This window comes from Engystomops pustulosus, chromosome 11 (assembly GCF_040894005.1).
Source record: "Engystomops pustulosus chromosome 11, aEngPut4.maternal, whole genome shotgun sequence".
In the NCBI taxonomy this organism is placed as follows: Eukaryota; Metazoa; Chordata; class Amphibia; order Anura; family Leptodactylidae; genus Engystomops; species Engystomops pustulosus.
Genome location: NC_092421.1, coordinates 79,520,115 through 79,542,222, shown reverse-complemented (window position 1 = coordinate 79,542,222; position 22,108 = coordinate 79,520,115). Strand labels below are relative to the sequence as shown.

Sequence of the window (22,108 nt, the reverse complement as noted above, 5' to 3'; positions counted from 1 at the left end):
GTAGTTGGGTCTTCTCAGGACTCCGGCTCCTGGTTTGTTCTCTTAATACTTTATTATGCTCTTATACGCGGCAGCGACTTGTCTGTCCCAGATATCATCTCTCTGAGTTTTCTCCAAAGCAATTTTAATGAATTGTCCTGCGTTAGTTTTTTCATTTTCTTTTGGTGATGAAACATTTTTGTGTCGCAGCTTTCTCTCTGCCGATCTTTCTCCTACAATTTGTGCTGATTCTATATTTCTCGCATTATTCTCGGGTGTTGCCTCCGCTGCTACATGAAGCGTCCGTGTGAGGCGGGAGAAAGCCTTTCAGTAGTGGATCCTCGTCAGATCCGTGCGTTTTATAGAAATCCTCCGCGCGGCGTCCTGCTGTACATTTAGATTTCCCTTTGCTGCAGCTTTGAGTTTTCCAGGTGTAAAAGGCAGAAAAACCTTCCGCAGCATCTTCCCTACGTGTGACCGCAGCCTCAGTGTCTGACTGTATGTACGCCATTATGTTTACGTTTTTTCACAAAATATGTTTTTAACTTATGTGCAATTTAATGAGGAATCTCTTTAGGCAAAACCCTTTCAATTTTCGTTGTTCGGGACAGTTGTATTTTCTGTTCTTAGGCTTCGTTCGCATTCAGAGCTTGAATTGCGTTTTATAATCCGAGGAGGAGCTTGGCCCAATCTCTGATGCTTTTGCAGTGAAATGGGCAGCCGGGGCAGTGACGGACCCCAGACTGGCGGGCAGCCGGGGCAGTGACGGACCCCAGACTGGCGGTCCCCCGGGGCAGTGACGGACCCCAGACTGGCGGTCCCCCGGGGCAGTGACGGACCCCAGACTGGCGGTCCCCCGGGGCAGTGACGGACCCCAGACTGGCGGTCCCCCGGGGCAGTGACGGACCCCAGACTGGCGGTCCCCCGGGGCAGTGACGGACCTCAGACTGGCGGCCCCCAGGGCAGTGACGGGCCCCAGACTGGCGGCCCCCCTAGGGTAGTGACGGACCCCAGAATGGCGGTCCCCCGGGGCAGTGACGGGCCCCAGACTGGCGGCCACCCTAGGGTAGTGACGTGCCCGGACTGGTGGCCCCCGGGGCAGGGAATGGCCCAGGCTGCCGTGTTAATGTCCTATGGACACTTGTGATCTTGTAAAGGAGGTAAATTTACTTGTGTGTGAACTATCGCTCTTTTCTTCACATCTACAATATGATTTCTTCCATTTCTTTGCACCTAGTAGGGAAATAGATGTGGCTTTGCCCTTGGGGTTATTCATCTTGTGAACAAATAAGATTTAATTGCTAGAAGACGTTAATTTGGAGAAAAATATGACCTGAAGCAAGAAGAGAACGAAGAACAACTGCAGACAAGTTACACAGCCCCCCCCCCCCCCCTCCTGTGTATTATTTTGGGTCACCAATAGACCCCAGTAGTTTGGAGGAAACTCGGAGGCAGATTGTGTGTTACATCTGTCTGGACTGTCTCTGTCTCTGACTGTCCCCTGTGTATGCTGGGAGCACCTGTCAGCAGCATCTGGCCTTGTACTGATGGCAAACCACCTGGATGATCCATCTGCTCCCAGTGCTCGGCCGCTATAACATTTACAAGACTCCAATATTTAACCTTTTCTTACGCTGTAAAAATTTCTAAAGTGAAAATTATTAATATTATAAAATGTTTTCTGCAGTAACAACAATGACCCAAGGATAGAGCGATGATGGTGGATGGAGGATGTTGTTTGGTTTTATTGTGTCCTTTCCTTTGCTTATATTTTGTGGCTGCATTTAGAAAAGTTATCAGGCAAATCTTAAGGTCCTGTAAATGGAAGCCGCCACGTCCGACCTAATACTCGGAAGATGTTCTATTCTTACAGTTATGAGGATTCTCCTCCTCGGGACAATAGAACTTCCTTTTTCTCTGTGAAATTGAGGCAAAGTTCACAGGTTTCTGGACACTGGATCCTCTTCTATTCCTGTGAATGTTACTTTGTAGCAGCGTTTGTGTTACTTGTATCCGTCTCCTTGTAGAAGGTTTTTCTGATGTTTTTCTGCTTCTTATTCTTGTCCTTTCTCCCTGTTATCTGCTCTGATGAGATTTTGGCAGCTGTCACTTCTGTTTAGAAATCAAGTTACAGCCTGTCCCGGGTTGAATTTGTATGCAAGTTGGAACTGTATATTTAAAAAGAATTTTTGTCCCTGTGTCAATAAGATTTCCAAAATGTTTTGCTGTAATTGGACCAAAGATGATCAATAAAACGTCATTATAGACATCTTACAGCTGATCATTGCCTGGGACTAAGTAACATCCAGAGAGGTTACCAGAGGTCACAGTGGGCAGAGGGGTCTGTCTGTAACTAGGGGTCTGTCTGTAAGTCGGGTGACCTTAAGTAGGGGACCGCCTGTATTGTTTAGTTTGTTTTAATTTTTTTTCAGTTTTTCCCATTGTACTGTACGTTGAGCTTATTCTGCTGGATTTGGCATCAGAACAGTTCTCACATTCAGCCTTGTTGGGTTATTTTTGCTGTGGGTGTGTAATGCTAAATGTCAGGCGGCCGGCGCAGCCTGGAGTTATTTCAATTGGTCAGAGATCAAGTTTGACGCTTAAAGTTATACTGATGCCTCTGTGTGTTACAAATCTTAGGCTTTCTTGCCCTATTGTTTAACCGTAAGTGGGGTTTGTTTGCCACATATCTGCCAATCAGGCCACGTGTCTGCCAATCAGGCCCCGTGGAACTTTTTTATGTAAGAAAGAATCTATTGGGTTCCGCTATATTTGATCTGTTTGGTGCAGCCTCGCCTTAAGCCTGTGGCCCATGAGCTAGTTTCATCCAAAATACTCTGTGTACTTGCACAATCCAAACCCAACCTAGAATCACTGAACTGAACGTACGAAGTTCAGCAAACAGTAAGGTTTGGTCTGGTTAATCCCATAAGTGGTTCTGTTGGACCAAACTTTCTCTTTGCAACAAGTTTAAGGGACGTTTCTCGTGGTTGGTTTCGCTGCCGGTTCAGTTGGTTTCATGACTCTTGGACTGGGTTTCCTGCAGTAACGGTGGCACCGAGAATGACCCAAAGCCGGACTTCGTGCATTTGTGTACCATGCACCTGCCATCGACTACACAACCTCCGATACTTCTAGGACTCTGTGCAGATGTGCTGCGTTTCTTCCAGTTCTCCGTCCATCTCTTATGTGTCTATATTTGTATATTTGTGGATATTGTCAGTAATTGCACAGTACAAGGAAAACCTTCCTAATGGCTTCTCCCTCCTCCGTAATTAAACTGTCCACCCACTCGGTACCACGCTGCTGCATTTATTGGATCTGGCTGTGATCCCAGCTGCAGTCACATATGATATGGAGGTTGTCACGTCAATTGATGCCTGTAATCTGGAGCTGTGCTCTGTCAGGTTTTACTATTTAGCTCTTGTGAGACGATTACTCCAAATGTCTAGTTAGAGGAGGGTTTCTGGGCTAAAAGAATTGCTAACCTGTCCACACATTAGGTCCTCCATCTTCTATAACGTATTGGGGGGCTTCAACACCCTGAATTTTCACAGGTCATCTGTCCTCAGGATGGAAAAATGTGACCCCAAGCAGATCGTATGGATGGTGACTGGTCAGAACAGGGTACTGCAGCTTAAAGTTTTTGATTGGGCAGTAAACTGCAGCGACTCGGTTCAGCCACTATAGTCAAATGGAGCTGTTTGCCTCTGAGAACTCAGTGGGTTGTTGGGGCTATTCTAGGAGATTGGGTTTAACCGGGTGCTCCCCCTGGTGCTCCCTTTGGTGCTCCCCCCTGGCGCTCCATCCATTAGTGAGAACCCGGCCCGGTTCTGTTGTAGTTGTGGATCCAGCAGTCGGACTCTCCCCAGTTGGCCTCTTGTCCCTTATCCTGTGGATAACTTAATAGCTGGTACAATCCCTTTAAATGATGTAAATATGTGTTGGAGGAGTTTCCACTGGTCACACGATGACCTTTATCAAACGTCTGACTTTCCATCCTCGGGTCGTCAGTTCCTATTTCTCTTATTTTCTAAACGTTCTATTTTTCACCGCATCAGATAAAACTCTTATCTGACATAACAATATTTTTGTCCTTTTTTTTGTGCTCAGTGTTTTGTCTTTGTGTAAATCATTTATCTACAAAATGCAAACTTTCCGGCCTCCTCTTCCTAACTTGGAAGACGCTTTGGGTTACGTCTCGCGCTCCCTCTGCTTTCTCAGTGTAGGACAATGTAAACAATTTGTAGAAGGGTCACATACTGTTACTAAACCTAAATATAGCTCTCCCATTGGAGAGGACGGAGGTGCCGGGCTGCGGAGTGCCAGACCGCACTATTGTGCAGTCACTTCTTCCGTTACCCACCAGTCTTACATGTGACGTGCGATAAAGGATTGGGGAGGAAGTCCATAAATATAAGTATCTGACGCGGCACAAGTCAACTCCGGAGCTTTTTTCCTAGAGATAAAACAGAATGTTCCTGTATTTCCTGCTTCTTTTAAGGGAACCCATTACCCGGGGGCTACTTGTCACTGGTGCCCGGGTACACTGCGCAGTACATGGCAATGATGGGGGGAGTTGTCACAGGTGCCCAGTTACACTGCGCAGTACATGGCAATGATGGGGGGAGTTGTCACTGGTGCCCGGTTACACTGCGCAGTACATGGCAATGATGGGGGGAGTTGTCTCTGGTGCCCGGTTACACTGCGCAGTACATGGCAATGATGGGGGGAATTGTCTCTGGTGCCCGGTTACACTGCGCACTACATGGCAATGATGGGGGGAGTTGTCTCTGGTGCCCGGTTACACTGCGCACTACATGGCAATGATGGGGGGAGTTGTCACTGGTGCCCGGTTACACTGCGCACTACATGGCAATGATGGGGGGAGTTGTCACTGGTGCCCGGTTACACTGCACAGTACATGGCAATGATGGGGGGAGTTGTCACTGGTGCCCGGTTACACTGCGCAGTACATGGCAATGATGGGGGGAGTTGTCACTGGTGCCCGGTTACACTGCGCAGTACATGGCAATGATGGGGGGAGTTGTCACTGGTGCCCGGTTACACTGCGCAGTACATGGGGGGAATTGTCACTCCCAGTTTTCTGCTGTAGAAGCCGAACATTAATCAAAATTCTTGGGCACTGCAATAACTTGAAATTATTGTGCCACTGCGACACCTCCACGGCATGTGAACGTGGAGGGGGCGCAGAGGGGTGTGGCCACCAGCAAAGTGGGGTGTTCCTTCTCAATTGTTGCGTACATTTACACACAACTGCGCCATATCAGACCTGAGTTAGTGTGGTCCGGCAGCCGCGCCGCCCAATGGGTGCCTTATGCCTTTTCGTATATCTGGCGGCACACAGGGGGCACTATAATACGCTGGTGTATGACATTCCCCTTATGTTTTTTTTGTCTGATCTCTCATGCAAAGAATCAGGCCCCCTTTTGCGATTTGTAAAAGACAACCCCCTGTTTACCATCCCATATCTTTACAACCAAGTAACGGAGAGATTGGATAAAAACATAATTGCCGTGTACTGTGCAGTGTGTATTGGAACCTGTCACCACTTAAATAGAGCCTCTGCTGACGTTCTACTTATTACTTCATATAGAGACACAGACGTTTTAGTAGCCCGTAGTCATCCAGCTGCCCAAACTAATAGCAGGGTGAAGTCTGTGTCCACATAAAATGTGGTGCACAAAACTTCTATAGACTGGAAGGGTTCACCATGGCAAGTAATGGGGTCACCCATATTGAACCCTGAGATGTGATATTTCCCCCTTTTTCCTCCCTCCCTACACTAAGGGTTCATTGTATACAGGTCTGTGGTGTCCGTACAGAATGACTGATGCTTGTTCCATCCTATAACTACATAATCCGCGGCTCCGCTACTAAACCTATTGGGCTGCCATGTATCCTGGTGCTGCCGGCGCCTGCTCGTTCTGCTGCCTCCTGACACTATATTTAGATGCGATCGTTGCTGCGGAGGAATAAATGGTCTCGTCTTCTGTAATGAAGGGAAATGACTTTCCTTAAGGATAAGCGGAGGGCGAGAGGCCGGATTTCCTGAGGAAATTGCCTGCACATCTCGACCCTCGCTCTGAACTTGGTGGCGCTCAAGAACCTCGATCGGGGCGGAATCCGGGATGTAGAATATCCTGGTAACAACCTGCATGGTCCTAGAAGGAATAACACCATCCGCTCTCTGTCACCTCTACCTGATCCATCCCAGCCTTTATCTAGTCCATCCATACATTAATCATTATTTATTATGTAAATGAGGCTGGTCACATGGTCAGGGGCAGCGATGTCACCCCTATAGGCATGTAGAGGGGCAATGAAGGGATAGGGGCAATGCTTTCTAATGGCAGTGCATGAAAATATATTTAGTTTAGGGGGGTTATCTTGCCTGACGGGTTCTCTTTAAATGTATATTTATGATATGGAAAATACAATCTCTTCCGTGTAGATATCACGGCTGAGACTGCGGGTCCTGTGCACGAGCCGCAGGTTATAACTAGAGATGAGCCGACCTGAGCTTTAGGCTCCGCGTCCTCTGTTTGTCAGTTATACCTAACGTAGATCCAGCTGGGCCGGAGGAACCTCTTTAGCTTTATAATATAGTAGATACTGGGCCTATATGGAGGGGGAATAACCGATCAGCCTTATAGATGTGTATATGCTGTATATTTACACTGGACAGGCCTTGAGGGGTTAATGTGTGTTCCCAGCCCCGTGGCCATTGCAGGTTAGAGGAATATACGAGGCGACCAGGGACATGGCAGTCTATCCTGGACTGTATATAACATATGGGAGGGTTTCCTTTAGCACTTGGAGCCTTTTCATGAGCTTTGCTCTTACTCTCTGAGGGTCTCGCGGTCGTTAAGCAGACTCCTAATTACCGGATTACTTATCAGTGACAAGGAAGTAAAATCTTTTAGATGGTGGCCACATCTCCCGGTAGCCGCTGATCGCCTCGGACTCTCGGTTCCTTCTTCCGACGTGACATAATATCCCGGCTCCTTATCATCTCGTGACGTTTCAGGGTTATAATTACAACTATTACAAATAATAATTTTGGGCTGGTAAGATGGCGGGTTATTACCATGGCTTGGAGCTGGAGAGGTGACATGTAATGGTGTTAAGTGATGGCGCATGCGCTGGATGTGTGATCTCTGTGTAGTGTCCGGGGCTGCGCCTCATTAATCCTGAGAGCGCTTGTTTCATAGCGATGCGTCCACTACTCATGGCATTTACAGTACAGTCAACTAAATAATTTCCCCCAATTACTGCTCCAGCCCTGTTCATGAACAAGTGATTGCCTAGGGCCTGCTGATGTCACGGTGCTTGGTATAGGGATCGGAGGGCTGTCCTACAGCCTGGCAGCTCTCCAGCGGGTGGTGTGTGCAAGAAATATGGAGGGAGAGGCTGATGTACTGGATCTCCCTGGGGCAGCCCCTGAGTGTCTGTAAGATATGTCCCTGGGTAATGGATGGGGAGCCCGTGGTGGTGACAGCCACATCCAGGGATCAGACGGATGCAACAGATTGCAAATCAACTTATGGTTCTTTATTGAACAGCAGCAACGGCCAAACAAGATAAAACAGCAGATTCTTGGATGCTGAAAAGGTCATGGAGAGCTGGTCCGCAGCCTGATAGTAGATGCAGGCCGGCTGGTTCAGGGGCAACGGAGTCCAAGAGGTGGAAGCTGCAGTTCTGGGCTTAAGTCTCCAGACCTGCCCTGTGTGCCAGGCAGTAGGCCTGAGGCACTAGAAGTTCCTGGGATTGATGGCTGTGGCAGCACTTAAGGTGTGCTCCTCACTGAACTGACAGACCATGAGGTCTGACCATGAGCTGTGACCCATCAGGGGTTTATAACCCCCCTGGTCAGGTGGTAGCATCTCTCCAATCACCTTCCAGCTTGTATTACACAAAACCTATTGGACAATTACACAATTAACTGTTGCCTTACCAGGCAGTAGCTTCAAGCTGCAATTACTAAGTTTCTCATGTTACCGCTTCTGACATGGAGAGGGACACCTACCTAACCCACCTACCATGTCCCTTCCCTTTCCTTCCTTGGTTGCACTTGATGGATTTATCTTTTTTCCGCTGTACTGACGGTGTCCCTGCCCTCCAGCAGTTCTCTGGCCTCTTCTGCCTAAAATACAAAGTTGTGGAGAATTGTCATCACCTTCTGGTCAGTGGATTTCCTATTATTTTCTGGGAGTGTTCACATGTTGCAGTTATAACTACAGTGTAATAACTTCTATGAAGCTCTTGGCTGCAGTTTCTTGTGAACGACATGAACTAAACAGGCGAATCCCATTTATTGAACAAGTTTCCCCTGTTCAGGTGATGTCTGATAACGGACCCCAGGCGCCCGGGATATGGGGCGGAGCTGAAATCCACAAAATCTGGAGAGAAAAGTAAACTGAGGTGTAGAAAAAAAATGCACAAAACCTTCCCAACATTTGTAAAAAATTCTGTGCAACTTTTGACTGTCCGGTTTAGCAGAATTTTCAACAGGATTAGAAAATCTGGACCATTGCTTCATCTAAACGAAAAAAAGTTACAGGGGCTTTTCTGGATTTTTTTTTAATGGGTCCTTTCTTTTTAAAAAGAACCTGTCAGCAGGATTTACCCCACTAAACTTCTAGAAATGAAATCTTCACTGTTTACTTATAAATAAAAATCTCCCCCAAAGTCATTTTCTCATGAGAGCATGGGCTAGGCAGTGAGATACCCGAGCGCTGTGCTCAGCAATTTCCTTGTCTCCCTTAGCGCTTGGTTGATCTGCTGCTCCTTCAGTTGGTGAGACGGGGACCCCTGTTCTCCTGGTCGGTGAGGGTCCCAGGAGGTTTGATTGTGTCTGATCAGGGATGGTCCAGTGATGAGGTTTTTCTAAGTTTGCACATCCCCCTTGTACAGTAGATGCCCCTGCACAGAGAACGAGCGGAATGTCTATGTATGAAATATAATCTAATATTATTCTCCCTGATGCTCGGGGATGTTCTTGTTTGTTTCTCGCTAATTCTTCATATCTGAACAGAATGTAAGTGAGTGTCGTGTATTGGAGCTTGTTCACACTGCACCCTGCATTGGGTTATACTGGTGTATACGCAGCTGTGACCAAGGGCTGATGCACTTTCTGTGTATTTCTACCCCTTTTATTATTTGTGCAGGGCATTTGTCTCTAGTTTACCCCTCCTAAGGCTAATGAGTGGGAGGAGATGTGGGGGGGCTGATAACGGCTTCTTATAAGAGGTTTCATAGTTTCGTATATTTACACTTATTTTATGCAAAAATTGTTAAGTCTAGATTTTATTTCAAGGAACATGAAATTTGTAACTGTGTCCCCTATAAGGCAACTTCTCGTCTCCATGAATATTACCGTGTAAATGGGGGGGGGGGGTAATGCTAATCTGAAGATCCAAAGCTGCGGGTCAGTAAAGTTCTGCCACTAGAGAGAAATTAGATTGCAGTTTCCTAGTGATTTGTGATACCATAGTTCCAAGATCAAGCGGCCATGGAATCTGTGACGGACCAGCCGGAGTCCTTTCCAGCACTTTGTCCTGGCAGAATTTCTGGGCTCTCAAAAATTAACCTCCGATGGTGAGACAGAGCTGCAGTTCCCAGGAAGCACCTGCCAAACGGCGCCTTCCTGGGAGTCTAGGAGTCGGGCAGAATTAATTTCCAGACAAGGTGCTGTGCCATGCCAGGTGCCATACTGGGTGCTGTGCCATGCCGGGTGCCATACTGGGTGCTGTGTCATACCGGTTGCCATACCTGGTGCTGTGCCATACAGGTGCTGTGCCATGCCGGGTGCCATACTGGGTGCTGTGCCATGCCGGGTGCCATACTGGGTGTTGTGCCATGCCGGGTGCCATACTGGGTGCTGTGCCATGCCGGGTGCCATACTGGGTGCTGTGCCATGCGCCGGGTGCCATACTGGGTGCTGTGCCATGCGCCGGGTGCCATACTGGGTGCTGTGCCATGCGCCGGGTGCCATACTGGGTGCTGTGCCATGCGCCGGGTGCCATACTGGGTGCTGTGCCATGCGCCGGGTGCCATACTGGGTGCTGTGCCATGCGCCGGGTGCCATACTGGGTGCTGTGCCATGCGCCGGGTGCCATACTGGGTGCTGTGCCATGCGCCGGGTGCCATACTGGGTGCTGTGCCATGCGCCGGGTGCCATACTGGGTGCTGTGCCATGCGCCGGGTGCCATACTGGGTGCTGTGCTGTGCCATGCGCCGGGTGCCATACTGGGTGCTGTGCCATGCGCCGAGTGCCATACTGGGTGCTGTGCCATGCGCCGGGTGCCATACTGGGTGCTGTGCCATGCGCCGGGTGCCATACTGGGTGTTGTGCCATGCGCCGGGTGCCATACTGGGTGTTGTGCCGTGCGCCGGGTGCCATACAGGGTGTTGTGCCGTGCTCCGGGTGCCATACAGGGTGTTGTGCCGGGTGCCATACAGGGTGTTGTGCCGGGTGCCATACAGGGTGTTGTGCCGTGTGCCGGGTGCCATACAGGGTGTTGTGCCGTGTGCCGGTTGCCATACAGGGTGTTGTGCCATGCGCCGGTTGCCGGTGCCAGTTGCCATACCGGGTGCTGTGCCATGCACCGTGACGGGTGCCGGTACCATACCGGGTGCTGCTTCCACAACTTTTCCCATAAGGCAAGTCCATAATGATTTGTCGTGGTGCCCTCCTCTCACTCCTCTGTAGCTGTCACAGTGCATGACGGTAGTATAAGATTTAGGAGGGGAAGTTTCTCTGCCTCTGAGTTTTATAACGCACACGCACAAGATGATATTTTTCATGTCAGCCAAACTATAACAAATCTGCTCCCATGTAAACTCCAAACCACAAAATTAAACTGAATGGATTGTTCTTCAACAAACTGTGGATGAGATTATTTAAAGATCCAAGAGACAAAATAAATAAGAAACTTGTAGAAAAATACAAAAATAAAATGTGCAAAAAGACCAGATGTCAAAACACACACACACACACATATATATACATCTGTGTGTGTTTTATAGAATTTTTTACTTATTTGATCTTTTTATTAGAATGTTTTTTTAATCCCCCCACAATTCCCCCAGGTAATTCTGGTATAAACCTCCCAAACTCCCTGCAGCTCGTGTTCCCTGCACTGAGCACCCGCTGTAATAAAAGGCTGCGCAGACTGTTCTCCTCTCCAGGTTGTATCCTGCATCTCAATGCGCCACACAAAAGACGCTCGTTCTGACACTGAAGACTCCAAATGGTCCGATGTCTCCTCTACATTGTTTGTTTGTCTTGGAGCATAAAAAACAATTTAATGGATGAATTGTGCATGATGGTGCCCTGGAGAATCCTTTCCCTGCCAAATCCATCTCTTGTACGTCCTAACAGGGTGGTGCCTCTATGGCCAAGGATATATGAGAGACCTCCTGGATTCTAGAAGCTTTAACTTTGGATCCCTGGTACCTACAATATCATCTTCCATATGAATGGAATATTGTGTTTCTTGGTGCCAGGGATCAAGAGATTCACGTTTAAAGTGACAATTTCGGGAGCAGTTTTTATATGTAAATCAATCCGGACTGTCACTTTAAACAGTTAATGGCCCACATTTATCAAAAACACTGCCTTCTGTACTAGGTGCAGTTTGCCTATGTAGTGTGCAGGGGGCGCTAGATTGAGAAATTGTGGGGCATGTTCTGACACAGGGAACCAACTTATTTTTTCGTGCACCATTAACATCTGGTGTGCAACACATTTCTGTTGGACTCTTCATGATGGATGTAGCGTGCGGTCCGGCTGAGCACCGGAATGCCCCTTTTTGGTGCAGAAATTTTTGTTGCATCAGGCATAGTGCAGCCGTGACACAAATGAGTATTGTGCGACACAAATACGGCGCGGACACTTGTAACATACCTGTGCAAGCAGTTGGCACATATAAGAACGTGCAAACTGCAGTTTTCTGGCACCTAGAAACACAATCCTAGATTTTCAGAGAAAATAACCTTCTATGTGCCAGGGGTCCAAGGTTATAGCCCTCCAGCTTCTTAGCCAGCAGTCAGAATGAAGGAAAGGGTAGGTAAATTTTGAAAAGGGATAACACAAAACAATGTCCTTGTTGTTAACCCTCTCCTATCAGAATACTCTTGCTCTCTTTCTCTTATATGAAGTATAGTATTTTTCTACGTGATGGAGGGAGAGGATGAACATTCAATTCTCTTCACAGAATGTGACTACATATTAACCCTGTGACCCAGAACTTATCCAAAAAGTTGCATGTAACATGAAAAACACACAATTCCTGAGTAAAGTTCTTATTTTGCACCTTTCTTAATCAAATTCTTTAACCAAAGGTTCTGTTCTTGTGCTGCTAATACAATGGCGCACGTACAACAACCATCTAAAAGTGACCCTTGTTATCTCATTAATTTGGTTTATTGAGATATTTTTATATATTTATAACCTTTATCAGGGCTTCTGCGCCTGAAAGCTGACATAGAAAGCACGAAATAATCGCAATGCTCTGTGAACCGCCAGGAATTGTGGTTATTATCCCCTTTAGACCAGCCAAGGGGGCATGGGAGGACATGAAGGGTCCTGTAGAACTATCTGACCCCCTTCTTTGAGCTAAAATAGTTGACATCATCATAGGTCCTTTTAGCCTCCTTACATTAGCAAACTGTACCCCATGTATGTATCTGATCACATGAAATCACAGCAGCCTCCATGAACTTCTAATTCTCCCCATCCTCCATGCAGGCAGGTGAGTTGCATATAAGTTTACAAACTGATTTTGTAACATTGCAGCCATGGAAGGAACCATTTAGGGAAATGCTTTTTAATAATAGTTTTAATGAAGTCTTTATTTTGGGTGGGTTCTCTTTAAACACTTGTGAATTAATATTCATTGGCTTTTGTTTTGGCATAATAGGGAGTGTACATTTATGTTGATGTTGTGTATTTTGGTAAATATAAATGTTCTGACTGTATTAAAATTTCTAGCTCAAATGTAGATTTTTGTTTTAGTGATTTTGTGATGATTTATTCATGTTAACATAGTAGCATGAGGCATCTATGTACTATGAAACTAATTATTTTTTGCCATCAAGTAAATATTGATGAAATTTTGATTCAAACTTTGAATCAAAATTGCATGAAGGTGCCGATGTCTATAAACCTCTCAATTGCAATTCCGAAAATGGGAAAGCGTCTGTTTTTGTTTGTATTTTTATTCTGTGACCGAGAACTTGGAACAGAAGCTACAACCCTAACCCCAATTTCATGTCGTCTTTAATTCAGTTTTAGAATAAAGCTGATAAATGTTGCATTCTGACAGCTCCCCGAGGGGCATCATACATTGTGCAGCCTATGTATCTCCTATGTGGGTGTACAATGAGCTCTGACTTGTGTCTGAAGCTTCCGCTGGGGTCTGGGTTCTCCCCTTGGTGAAACATTGATGTAATTAATCGTCTGTATAACGCTCCGTCCCGGGGGGAGAAGTTGTGCAGATGTTTATAAATCCGCCGGGATGAGACTGGAAGAGGAAACTTGTCCCCACATTCATTGTCTTTAATCAGACAATGTAAAACCCCGGAATATTTATAAGTAAATGTATATTTTGCAGATTATGTTCAGTTTACATATTGTCGGCTGATGGTAACAATGTATTCCTAGAGGTTCCTACAAGCGTCTACCTCCAGGGAAACTTGTCCTAAGCTTCTAAGTTTGTGGTTTATGTATCTTTATTACATAGTATATTGGGATCTGTGGGACACCATGACCACCCTAGAGAGGGGCGCACTCACCACCTGACCCCCGGTTTAGAATTGTGAGACGACCCCTGCAATATCCCCCCTGGGGGCTGGTGGTCTATGGGGGCTGGTGGTCTATGGGGGCTGGTGGTCTATGGGGGCTGGTGGTCTATGGGGGCTGGTGGTCTATGGGGGCTGGTGGCCTATGGGGCGCTGATGGCCTATGGGGCGCTGATGGCCTATGGGGCGCTGATGGCCTATGGGGCGCTGATGGCCTATGGGGCGCTGATGGCCTATGGGGCAGCTGAATACCAGGGACCGGCTGCTAGTGGTTGCGGCCTAGGCGCGGATGTCACGGTAGCACATTCCTGGTGTAGACCTCCTCCGCAGTGTGAAGCAACAAGAGGGAGGCCACATGGTATTCAGGTCCCCCTGGGACACTCCTGGTGTAGGTGATAATGGGTCCTAGGGCAGGGGGTACACTCAGAAATGGAGTTGATGAAAAACTTGCAGTTCCTATAGGTCAGCAGCCGTAACGGACTGTAACGTTCCACACTGAAAAAAACAAAAGGCAGCAAAAGGTTTTTTGTTTAAAAGTGCAGTGAATCTTTTCTTGATGCATGGGATAGAAATATGTATTGTGCCCTTAGGCAGTGGTCTGCAAGGCAGATGAATCTCTCAGCTCTCACAATTGGGCAATATCTTCAAACGAAATCTCGGAACAGAGATCCAGAACCCACAGCTGACCCTATATTTATAGACTACAGGTCTCAGCCTCTGGAAAGTTACAGGGAGCTAGCCGATACACAGCCGGTAGTAACACCTGGTGAGCGGATGGATGAATATGCATGAAACCAATGTTACACACAATATACGTCCTTGTAGAACTTTGGTGTTTTCCAACACAACACCAATCAGTCAAGTCAGAGGGGGGGATTTACTAGGGAGCAGCTTGGAAAAGCTGGGTCACAATCCCTGGAAAGCTGGATCTGATATACAGAGCCCAGTAGGAAGATCAGCTGCCTGTAGAGTCTATATTATACTACAATACTTCATGTACATAAGTGTGTGTGAATGTATATACGGGAGGAGAAGGCTGTGCTTCATGTTGGATTATAAGAGGCTGGCACTTGGCTTTCTGTTCCATCTCTAACCCATCCTCATGCAGTTATGCGCATAGACACAGATGTGGCCATTTTGAAGGCAGGACCTGAGAGAGATCTGGTGATCAGTCCCTCCCTACCACAGCACTGGGCTCCTTACATGAACATTTGGACACCTTAATTCCACATGCAGGGGACTTGTTTTTTGCCTCATTGGTCACAAGCAGACTTGTCAGGGGTAGAAGGGACATTCATTTCTGGCTCAGAAACAGGTTCTGGATCTATGTAATATAATCTGCCGCCTGAAACATAAAGGTTGAGGTGTCATAGGTCACAGGTCATAGGGGGAGGATCTCATGGGCTAATTAACTGTCCATGTAAGACAATGTCACATGACTATGGCCGATCCGTCTCCTAGAAGTGAAACCTGACAATAAGCTGCAGTTCTGCATCAGAGATGATGGGAATTGTAGTGTCCAGGGGGATATAACCTCCGGACTATGAGCCGGGCTCAGATATGCTTCCCCATTGCATTCATGGACATTGCACTTGGCACGGCAGAAGGGTCGTTATGATAATTAAGTGAATTGATCAACTGAAAACTGTTCTGAAAATATAATATTTTGCTTCGCTATTCAAATAATCGGATGGAATTCTTAAAATAGAATAGCGAAGCTCAAGGGGCAGCGTACAAAGGCTTCTGATGCCGATCCTGCTGACATGAAGGGACAGTGTTGCGGAAGCTGCTGTTATGCTCCATTGGAGAAATGTTACAGCGATCTTTCAGGCAGAAATCTGAGGACAAGCCCTCAGATTGGTTAGAGCCCCCGACACATGGGAAAAACAGAATATACAGTATATAACATATATAACATCAATCAGCAGATGGTGTATTAAAGCAAAACCCAAAAACCTCTCTATTAAATTTAAAGGGATTGTTCACTTTGAGCACATTCCAGCAAATAATTGATATGGTTCGTGTAATGAAAAGTTATACACATTTCTAATATACTTTCTGTATCAATTCTTAATGGTTTTCCTAGATCTCTGCTTGCTGTCATGTAACCGGAAACTTCATTCTTTACTTCCTGTGGATAAACACCGGCCCATGGTCATGTGATGTCACACAGGTGCACGGCTCGTTATATATCAGAGAGTAATTAGAGCCGTGATACTGACGAGCCGTGCACCTGTGTGGCATCACCTGACCCTGGACCGGGAAGTGAAGAATGAAGTGTCCTGTTACATGACAGCAAGCGGAGATCTAGAAAAACCATTAAGAATAGATAGAGAAAGTTTATTAGAAATTTGTATCACTTTTCATTACACGAACCATATCAATTATTTGCTGGAATGTCTATAAAGTGGACGACCCCTTTAAGTTTTATATAGATGTTTTTGGGTTTTGCTGTTGCTTTAAGAGGGTTTGTCCGATCAGGCGGTAAATCTGTGATTTCTATCTGCAGTGTACAGAAGTCATGTGATATCATCTGCCTATAATAACAATGTGCAGGAGTTTATAGGAAGGACATCGTCACGTTCTCCTCTCCTTGTTCTTTGCCGTATTAGATTTCCAAAGGTGAAATAAAGGATTAAGATCTTCCAGGTTAATGTTTATTCAGTGATAAGTAAATGGCTCGTCCGAGAGTCATCTCTCGAGTCCTTGCATCACTTACTACACCTGCGGCATGTTATACGTGCGATTCTCAGCTGTAACTATAGAGGAGGCGCCTGACAGGTCACCGTTACTTTCAGATTAGATCTTTCTAGTTAATGGGCTCTTATTATCTGCTACTTCTCTGTACTCGGCACTTTATTATGGGTCATTTTCACCCATAATTTGTCACTTTAACTATTCTATAATAAGGAAATGGTGACGGCAGAAAGTACAAGTGACCTGCATCACTTTTCTTAGTGGTTGGACACATAATCCAAAGCGTTCTGGTGTAAGTGCAATCCCCTAACGGGTCCCTAGTTACTGCACTACTTCCGTTGCTATAATCCACCACAGTCACACAATCCACTGCAGCCGATAGTCGTGTGGCTCTTCCGGTGAGTCAGGGGGGCGGAGCCTTAACCTGCGCTTATTACGGTAGCCACGCCTCCTCGCTGGACCCCAGTGTCTACCGGTTACCGGACACGGGTTTGGAGTTGTGTCCCAATGTCCTGGGTAGACTCATCCAATCGTCTTCCTGCTTGGAGGGTTGTGTCTGTGGCTGCCGGTGGGTCACGTGTCCAGAAGATCGTAGAGGCAGAACACCCACGTTATGAACGACTCCATTGGGGGTTGTTCCCGCGTCCTCCATAACTTCCTGTGTTTGGAGCCATATTGGGGCACTCGGAGCGGTGTCGGGGGCGTCTCTTGGGGATCCGGCAGGGAGGGCTCATGACACGAGCTCTACTATTTTGTGCTGAGCTCCTGGTGGTCTGAGAACAATAACTTAGTCATTAAACTAATTATTCATTCAAATAATTACAGCCCCGGGTTGTGTGTGGAAACTGTTGTGCAAACTCTGAAACTCTCCAAGGCCAAGAAAAACGAGTTGTCTTATGTTCTTTGTATGTGTCCCCCATGATGTGTACAGCGCTGCGGAACATGACGGTGCCATAGAAAGATTATTATTAAGGATCCAATATACAGATAATGTTGCATGTTGGGTGCCTTAGGGTCCTTAGGGACAGCCTCGTCCTTAAAGTCTTCAGTTTCACCTGACGTTACACTGTACACTTGGACTGCACAGAAATCCGGAGCTGGTGACGTGCAATAGAAAACCCATCACTTTTATGGGGGTCAAAGGGTCATTAAAAAAAAAGTGTCCAAGTCTTGTCTATTGCCCCCTGAAACATTCCCTGACTCCACATGAAGTAGCCCCTGCACTGAGAGCATTGCCCCCTCTTACCTCTTATGTACCAGGAGGTTCTTGTGACCGGATTGTGGTGATTACCAGTTAATAATCCTGAACCCCCCCGTGTTAAAGATGTTTTTTAAGTCTTAAGTATCTGCACTTTTTCTGAAAGGCTGAAGTTAATCCCAGGTTTATTTGGGAATTGGGCCAAGTTGGTGAAGAACTAATGTTCTGGAGATGCCCTCGGGCTAGGAAACACTTGGTGAGGATCCAGCGGCTGCGGGAGCCGTCCCTGTCACATCTTACGTTAGGATTTATCTCAGACGCCGCGTGATGTCATGTTTCATTGTGTTTATATTCTGTGGATGTAACGAGCAGAGCAATGTCCGCGGCGAGGAGACGGGCGGTTTCTGGGAAGACTTCTGGAACTGTTCTGGCTTTTAACCCATTTGTGGTTGTTGTATGGAACTTCATAGGGTTCATTAGGACTTTGTTCTGTATTAGTAACTGTATGGACCGGTGCTGCCTGCTCCGAACTCCTCCCGTTCCTGCACTTCACCCCCAACCATGAATGTGACCCTGGCAAATAGTGGCGGCTCTTCCTCCTCCCTCTCTCCGTGATGAATTATTTCTCTATACAATTTCTGCAGAGTTGAAAGTCTTAGAAGTGTCACGCTGTAGAGAAGTCCATGGAGAGTGTAGGGGGGCTGTGTGACCGGGTTTATCCGAGCAATTAAGAGAGAACAGAAAAATGTTACAGTATTTAGTAGTTTTCCCTCTCGCTGGGTCTTGGTAAATTCGCATAGTGGCGACTCCTGATGTGAACTCGCTGTGTTATTGATGTATACAACATTTATCTAAAGCTTAGACCCCCGTAAACTTATTAAACTCGCAATTTAAAGTCTGCATTTGTGTCTGCCTGTATTTTTAGTGTTGGGTTGTCTCTCGGGAGAGTTTTGTTAAGATACTAACAATATCTTCTGGTCTGAGATGACTAGCATAGATCTGTGCCGGCTCTTCTTGGCTTTCTCCGTAGGCCGGATGGTCGGCCCATGTTACGCGGTCTCCTACTGTGCGGGTCAAGCGGAGTGAACCGTATAATAGACTATTTGAGGCAAAGTTCTACTAATCATAATAAGTAGAGTAGGGAGTAATAATGGAGTCGGTAGTAGGGATGATCAGACCCATACAGGTTTATTTCGGGTACCGAACTTGAACACTCGCCCCTACCATACAGTAACCACTGCGACGCCATTTTCCAGAGGATCATCACTCCCCGGGTAACGTCACGAACAACGGCAATCCTAAAGCAGAGGGTGGCTCGCATGCGCCGGCGGGTTTGCCAGCGCCATTTAAATAGATAATAACTGCAATCGGCACCAGCAGGGGGTGACCCGAATCCTAAACATTGTGGTTTGGGTCCTCTCATCGCTGCTCAGTAGTTGTCCATTGATGGCACAAGCCGTCGGAGGTGAGTGGTTGGGTACAGGCCATAGTTGGCTTAGTGCTGTATTAGGTAAAGTTATTTAGAAGCCCCTGAGGATTTTTCGGCGACTTCCCCTTGTTGTGGTGTCTGCAGATGATGGGGGGGGCCGTCCACTTCTCTTCTCAGCTGCTGGACAGTCGTGCGCATGCGCTGCAACCACGGCCAGCGAGTTTTGCTTTGACTATTTTGGGGATTTTTAAAAAAATGTTTTCAGTGGATAAGTTTTATTGCAGAAGGCGATGTATAAAATCAAAAACCTTCGGCCCAAGTATCGCGCTGCTCGAGTTGTTGTTTTCCCACATTCACCTTTGCAGAAAAATTCTCCCGTAATTAAAGACTGTGATGTGCGCGTCCCCTACTTCACCTCCTCAGATACAACCTGCCGTCACGTGATCTTGTTTTATTAAATTGTAGGAAATCTTGTAAAACCAAATGTCATGATGGTAAAACTCCTGGTGTTTCCTTTTACTTAAAATGTTTTTTGTTTTGTTTTTTTTTGTTTCAGACAGAAAATCTTCAAAAGAACTGGCTCCGAGAATTTTATCAGGTAGGAAACTTCCCGACCTAATTATTTTATAAAATTCATGTACAAACTATTATTTATTTTAAATTAAAATATTTTTTTTTTGTTTGTGTGAAAATGTAAATGTGTTTTAGGTTTTTTTTTGTGCACTTGTCTTTTACTTTGCTATGAATTTTATGTATCATGTAATGTAGGTTAAAATTATACGGAGCAATTTTATGAACAAGGAGACGTATTGTCCGTTACCAAACTAAGAATCTAAGCTTTGCTACACTGGTCCTAATAATAGGCGGACGCCTCCTGTTCTGTAGAGATCACTTATCACAGGCAGGATTACTTCACGCTTGGCAAAGGTCACATGCCCACAATTTTCTGCGGGCAGTAGTAATACAAGGTCTAAGCTACAGATGTAGAAAAACCGGTGTTTAGGTTAAACAAGATTAGCATGAATGTTACCAAGTCCAAATCTTAGTAATTAGTCATAGTTTCATGACTATTAAAGTGAACCTGCAATTGGCCTAATAAACCACTATGAGAATATTGTCAGACAACGTCTAGTTATTGTTTCTTTCATGGTCCAGTGCGGAGGCATCATCCTGTAAATCTACTCTGAAGTGAGATGTAAATTTGATTGTATGAAGTCAAGGAGGAGGAGAGTTTCACACTGAAGTCACGGTGGGGGCTCTGAACACCTCCTCCTCTTTGATTGACATCATGCTTGACTTCAGTGTTAAAATCTCCGCCTCCTTGACTTTATACGACCAAATTGCATCTCATTTCAAAGTAGATTTTCTCAATGATCCCATCTTACTGGGTCAGCTGCTGGACAATATACAGTACTGCTAGTGGTTTATTAGGTCCAATTCTGCTGACAGGTTCCCTTTAACCCAGCTACTAATTTATATTTACTTTAATTTCTGATTTATTGTTTTCAATGTAGTTTTTTTTGTACATATTTCTGCTGCTTTCTTGCCTGATTTTTAGATTTGCTTTTTAGATCTTGGGTGAAGTTGAGGGGATCACTTTTCAGACATGTCACATGCTCCTAGGGGCTGGTGCCGGGAAAAGTCAAGAAACCTTTTTTTTAATTTTTATAATCAAATATATTTAAAAGGTTTTCTTGAAACTATATTTCTATGATACTGGTTTTAAATGTGCTGAAACACCTCTCCTACAGAGCCGGAGTCTTCTGTCTAATAACATTTTTAGTGGCCAGAATGAGAACTGCTATGGTTCCATTAGATAATTTCCTGAATTTGATGTTCCGTCTGTTTCGAGCTCTGCGGTAGAGATACGGGATGTGCATGGATTTTCCATCCTCGGATATGTCGGTTAAAGCAAATTTTTTTTTTCCAATTAAAGCGTGATTTTCTTTTCGCCTGCAGCTCTGTGTGGATGTATTAATGTAGTAATTGCTGGAGAAGACACAATAGTAAGAGCCGGGTGTGCGGCTCCGCTCTGCCTTCCATTCCCAAATAAGAGAATCTCTTCCAGGTTCCCTTGGAGACGAGCTATAAATTATCCGGGTCTGTCCCATGTTCCAGGTCATGGTGACATGGAGGTGCATTAGACCTGTGTCTCCGTATAGAGCTATTCTGTGTGCACCCTCCCCCTGCCCTCGGAGGGTAAATAGCTACTTAATGTGTTCTTTAAAATTTACGCACATTAAGCCCTTGGCAAAACATTTTTGTGTGATAATTCTCCCATCCATTCTTTCCAAGCGCAGCTTTAATGAAGGAACTCTTTGTCTCCGGTGTATAACATGTTCGTTGCGTGGAGTCTTGTAACGTTGCTCCGAGATAAACTCCAAAATGCCAAAAGATCAATGGAAAAAGCTCCACAAGTTTCGGCTTTATCAATGTATACGGAGCATAGCGAGGGTCAAGCGTAAACCAGAGGATTTTCCATCAGGACTGGAGCTCGGTGCTTTTTCCACTGCTTGTTGTATGTGACCGGAGCTTCAGTATTTGCATAACTTTTTACCAATTAAAATAATGGAATCGCCTTCGGGTAAACGGAAACCTCCTGGATCCGGCAGCGTCCTTAGTGTTTATGCCCCCCCATCGCCAGACAATAAGCTTCTAATCCTCCAGGTGACTGGACACCTTCATCTGTGTCTCCTCTCGCTGAGCTTCTTGTCACTTGTTGCATTATATATTATTTAGGACGTCTTATGAAGCAAACGAAGAACAGCTGGACCAGTAGATAAGAAGTCCCATATGGATTGTGGCTTTTGGAAAGTCTTCAGACCTTTCTACTTTTTGCCCATTTTGATGCGACCATTTACTAAAATAAAAATTTAATGTTTTCTCTCATAAATCTGCACCTGGACAAGAAAAACAAAAATTTTACAATGACGTAAGAGTTCAGACCTTTATACTTAAAGGGGTTTTCCAGGAGTAAG

General features: G+C 45.9%; 1 protein-coding gene across 1 annotated transcript in view; it reads left to right on the top strand.

Moving 5' to 3' along the window:
* The window catches only part of INPP5A (inositol polyphosphate-5-phosphatase A), a 241,090-nt gene that overhangs the window by 32,151 nt on the left and 186,831 nt on the right, over window positions 1-22,108 (top strand). The window contains exon 2 of the mRNA XM_072129441.1: window positions 19,687-19,728. Within this exon, the coding sequence (XP_071985542.1) occupies window positions 19,687-19,728 (42 nt within the window). The remainder of the gene's footprint in view (window positions 1-19,686; window positions 19,729-22,108) is intronic.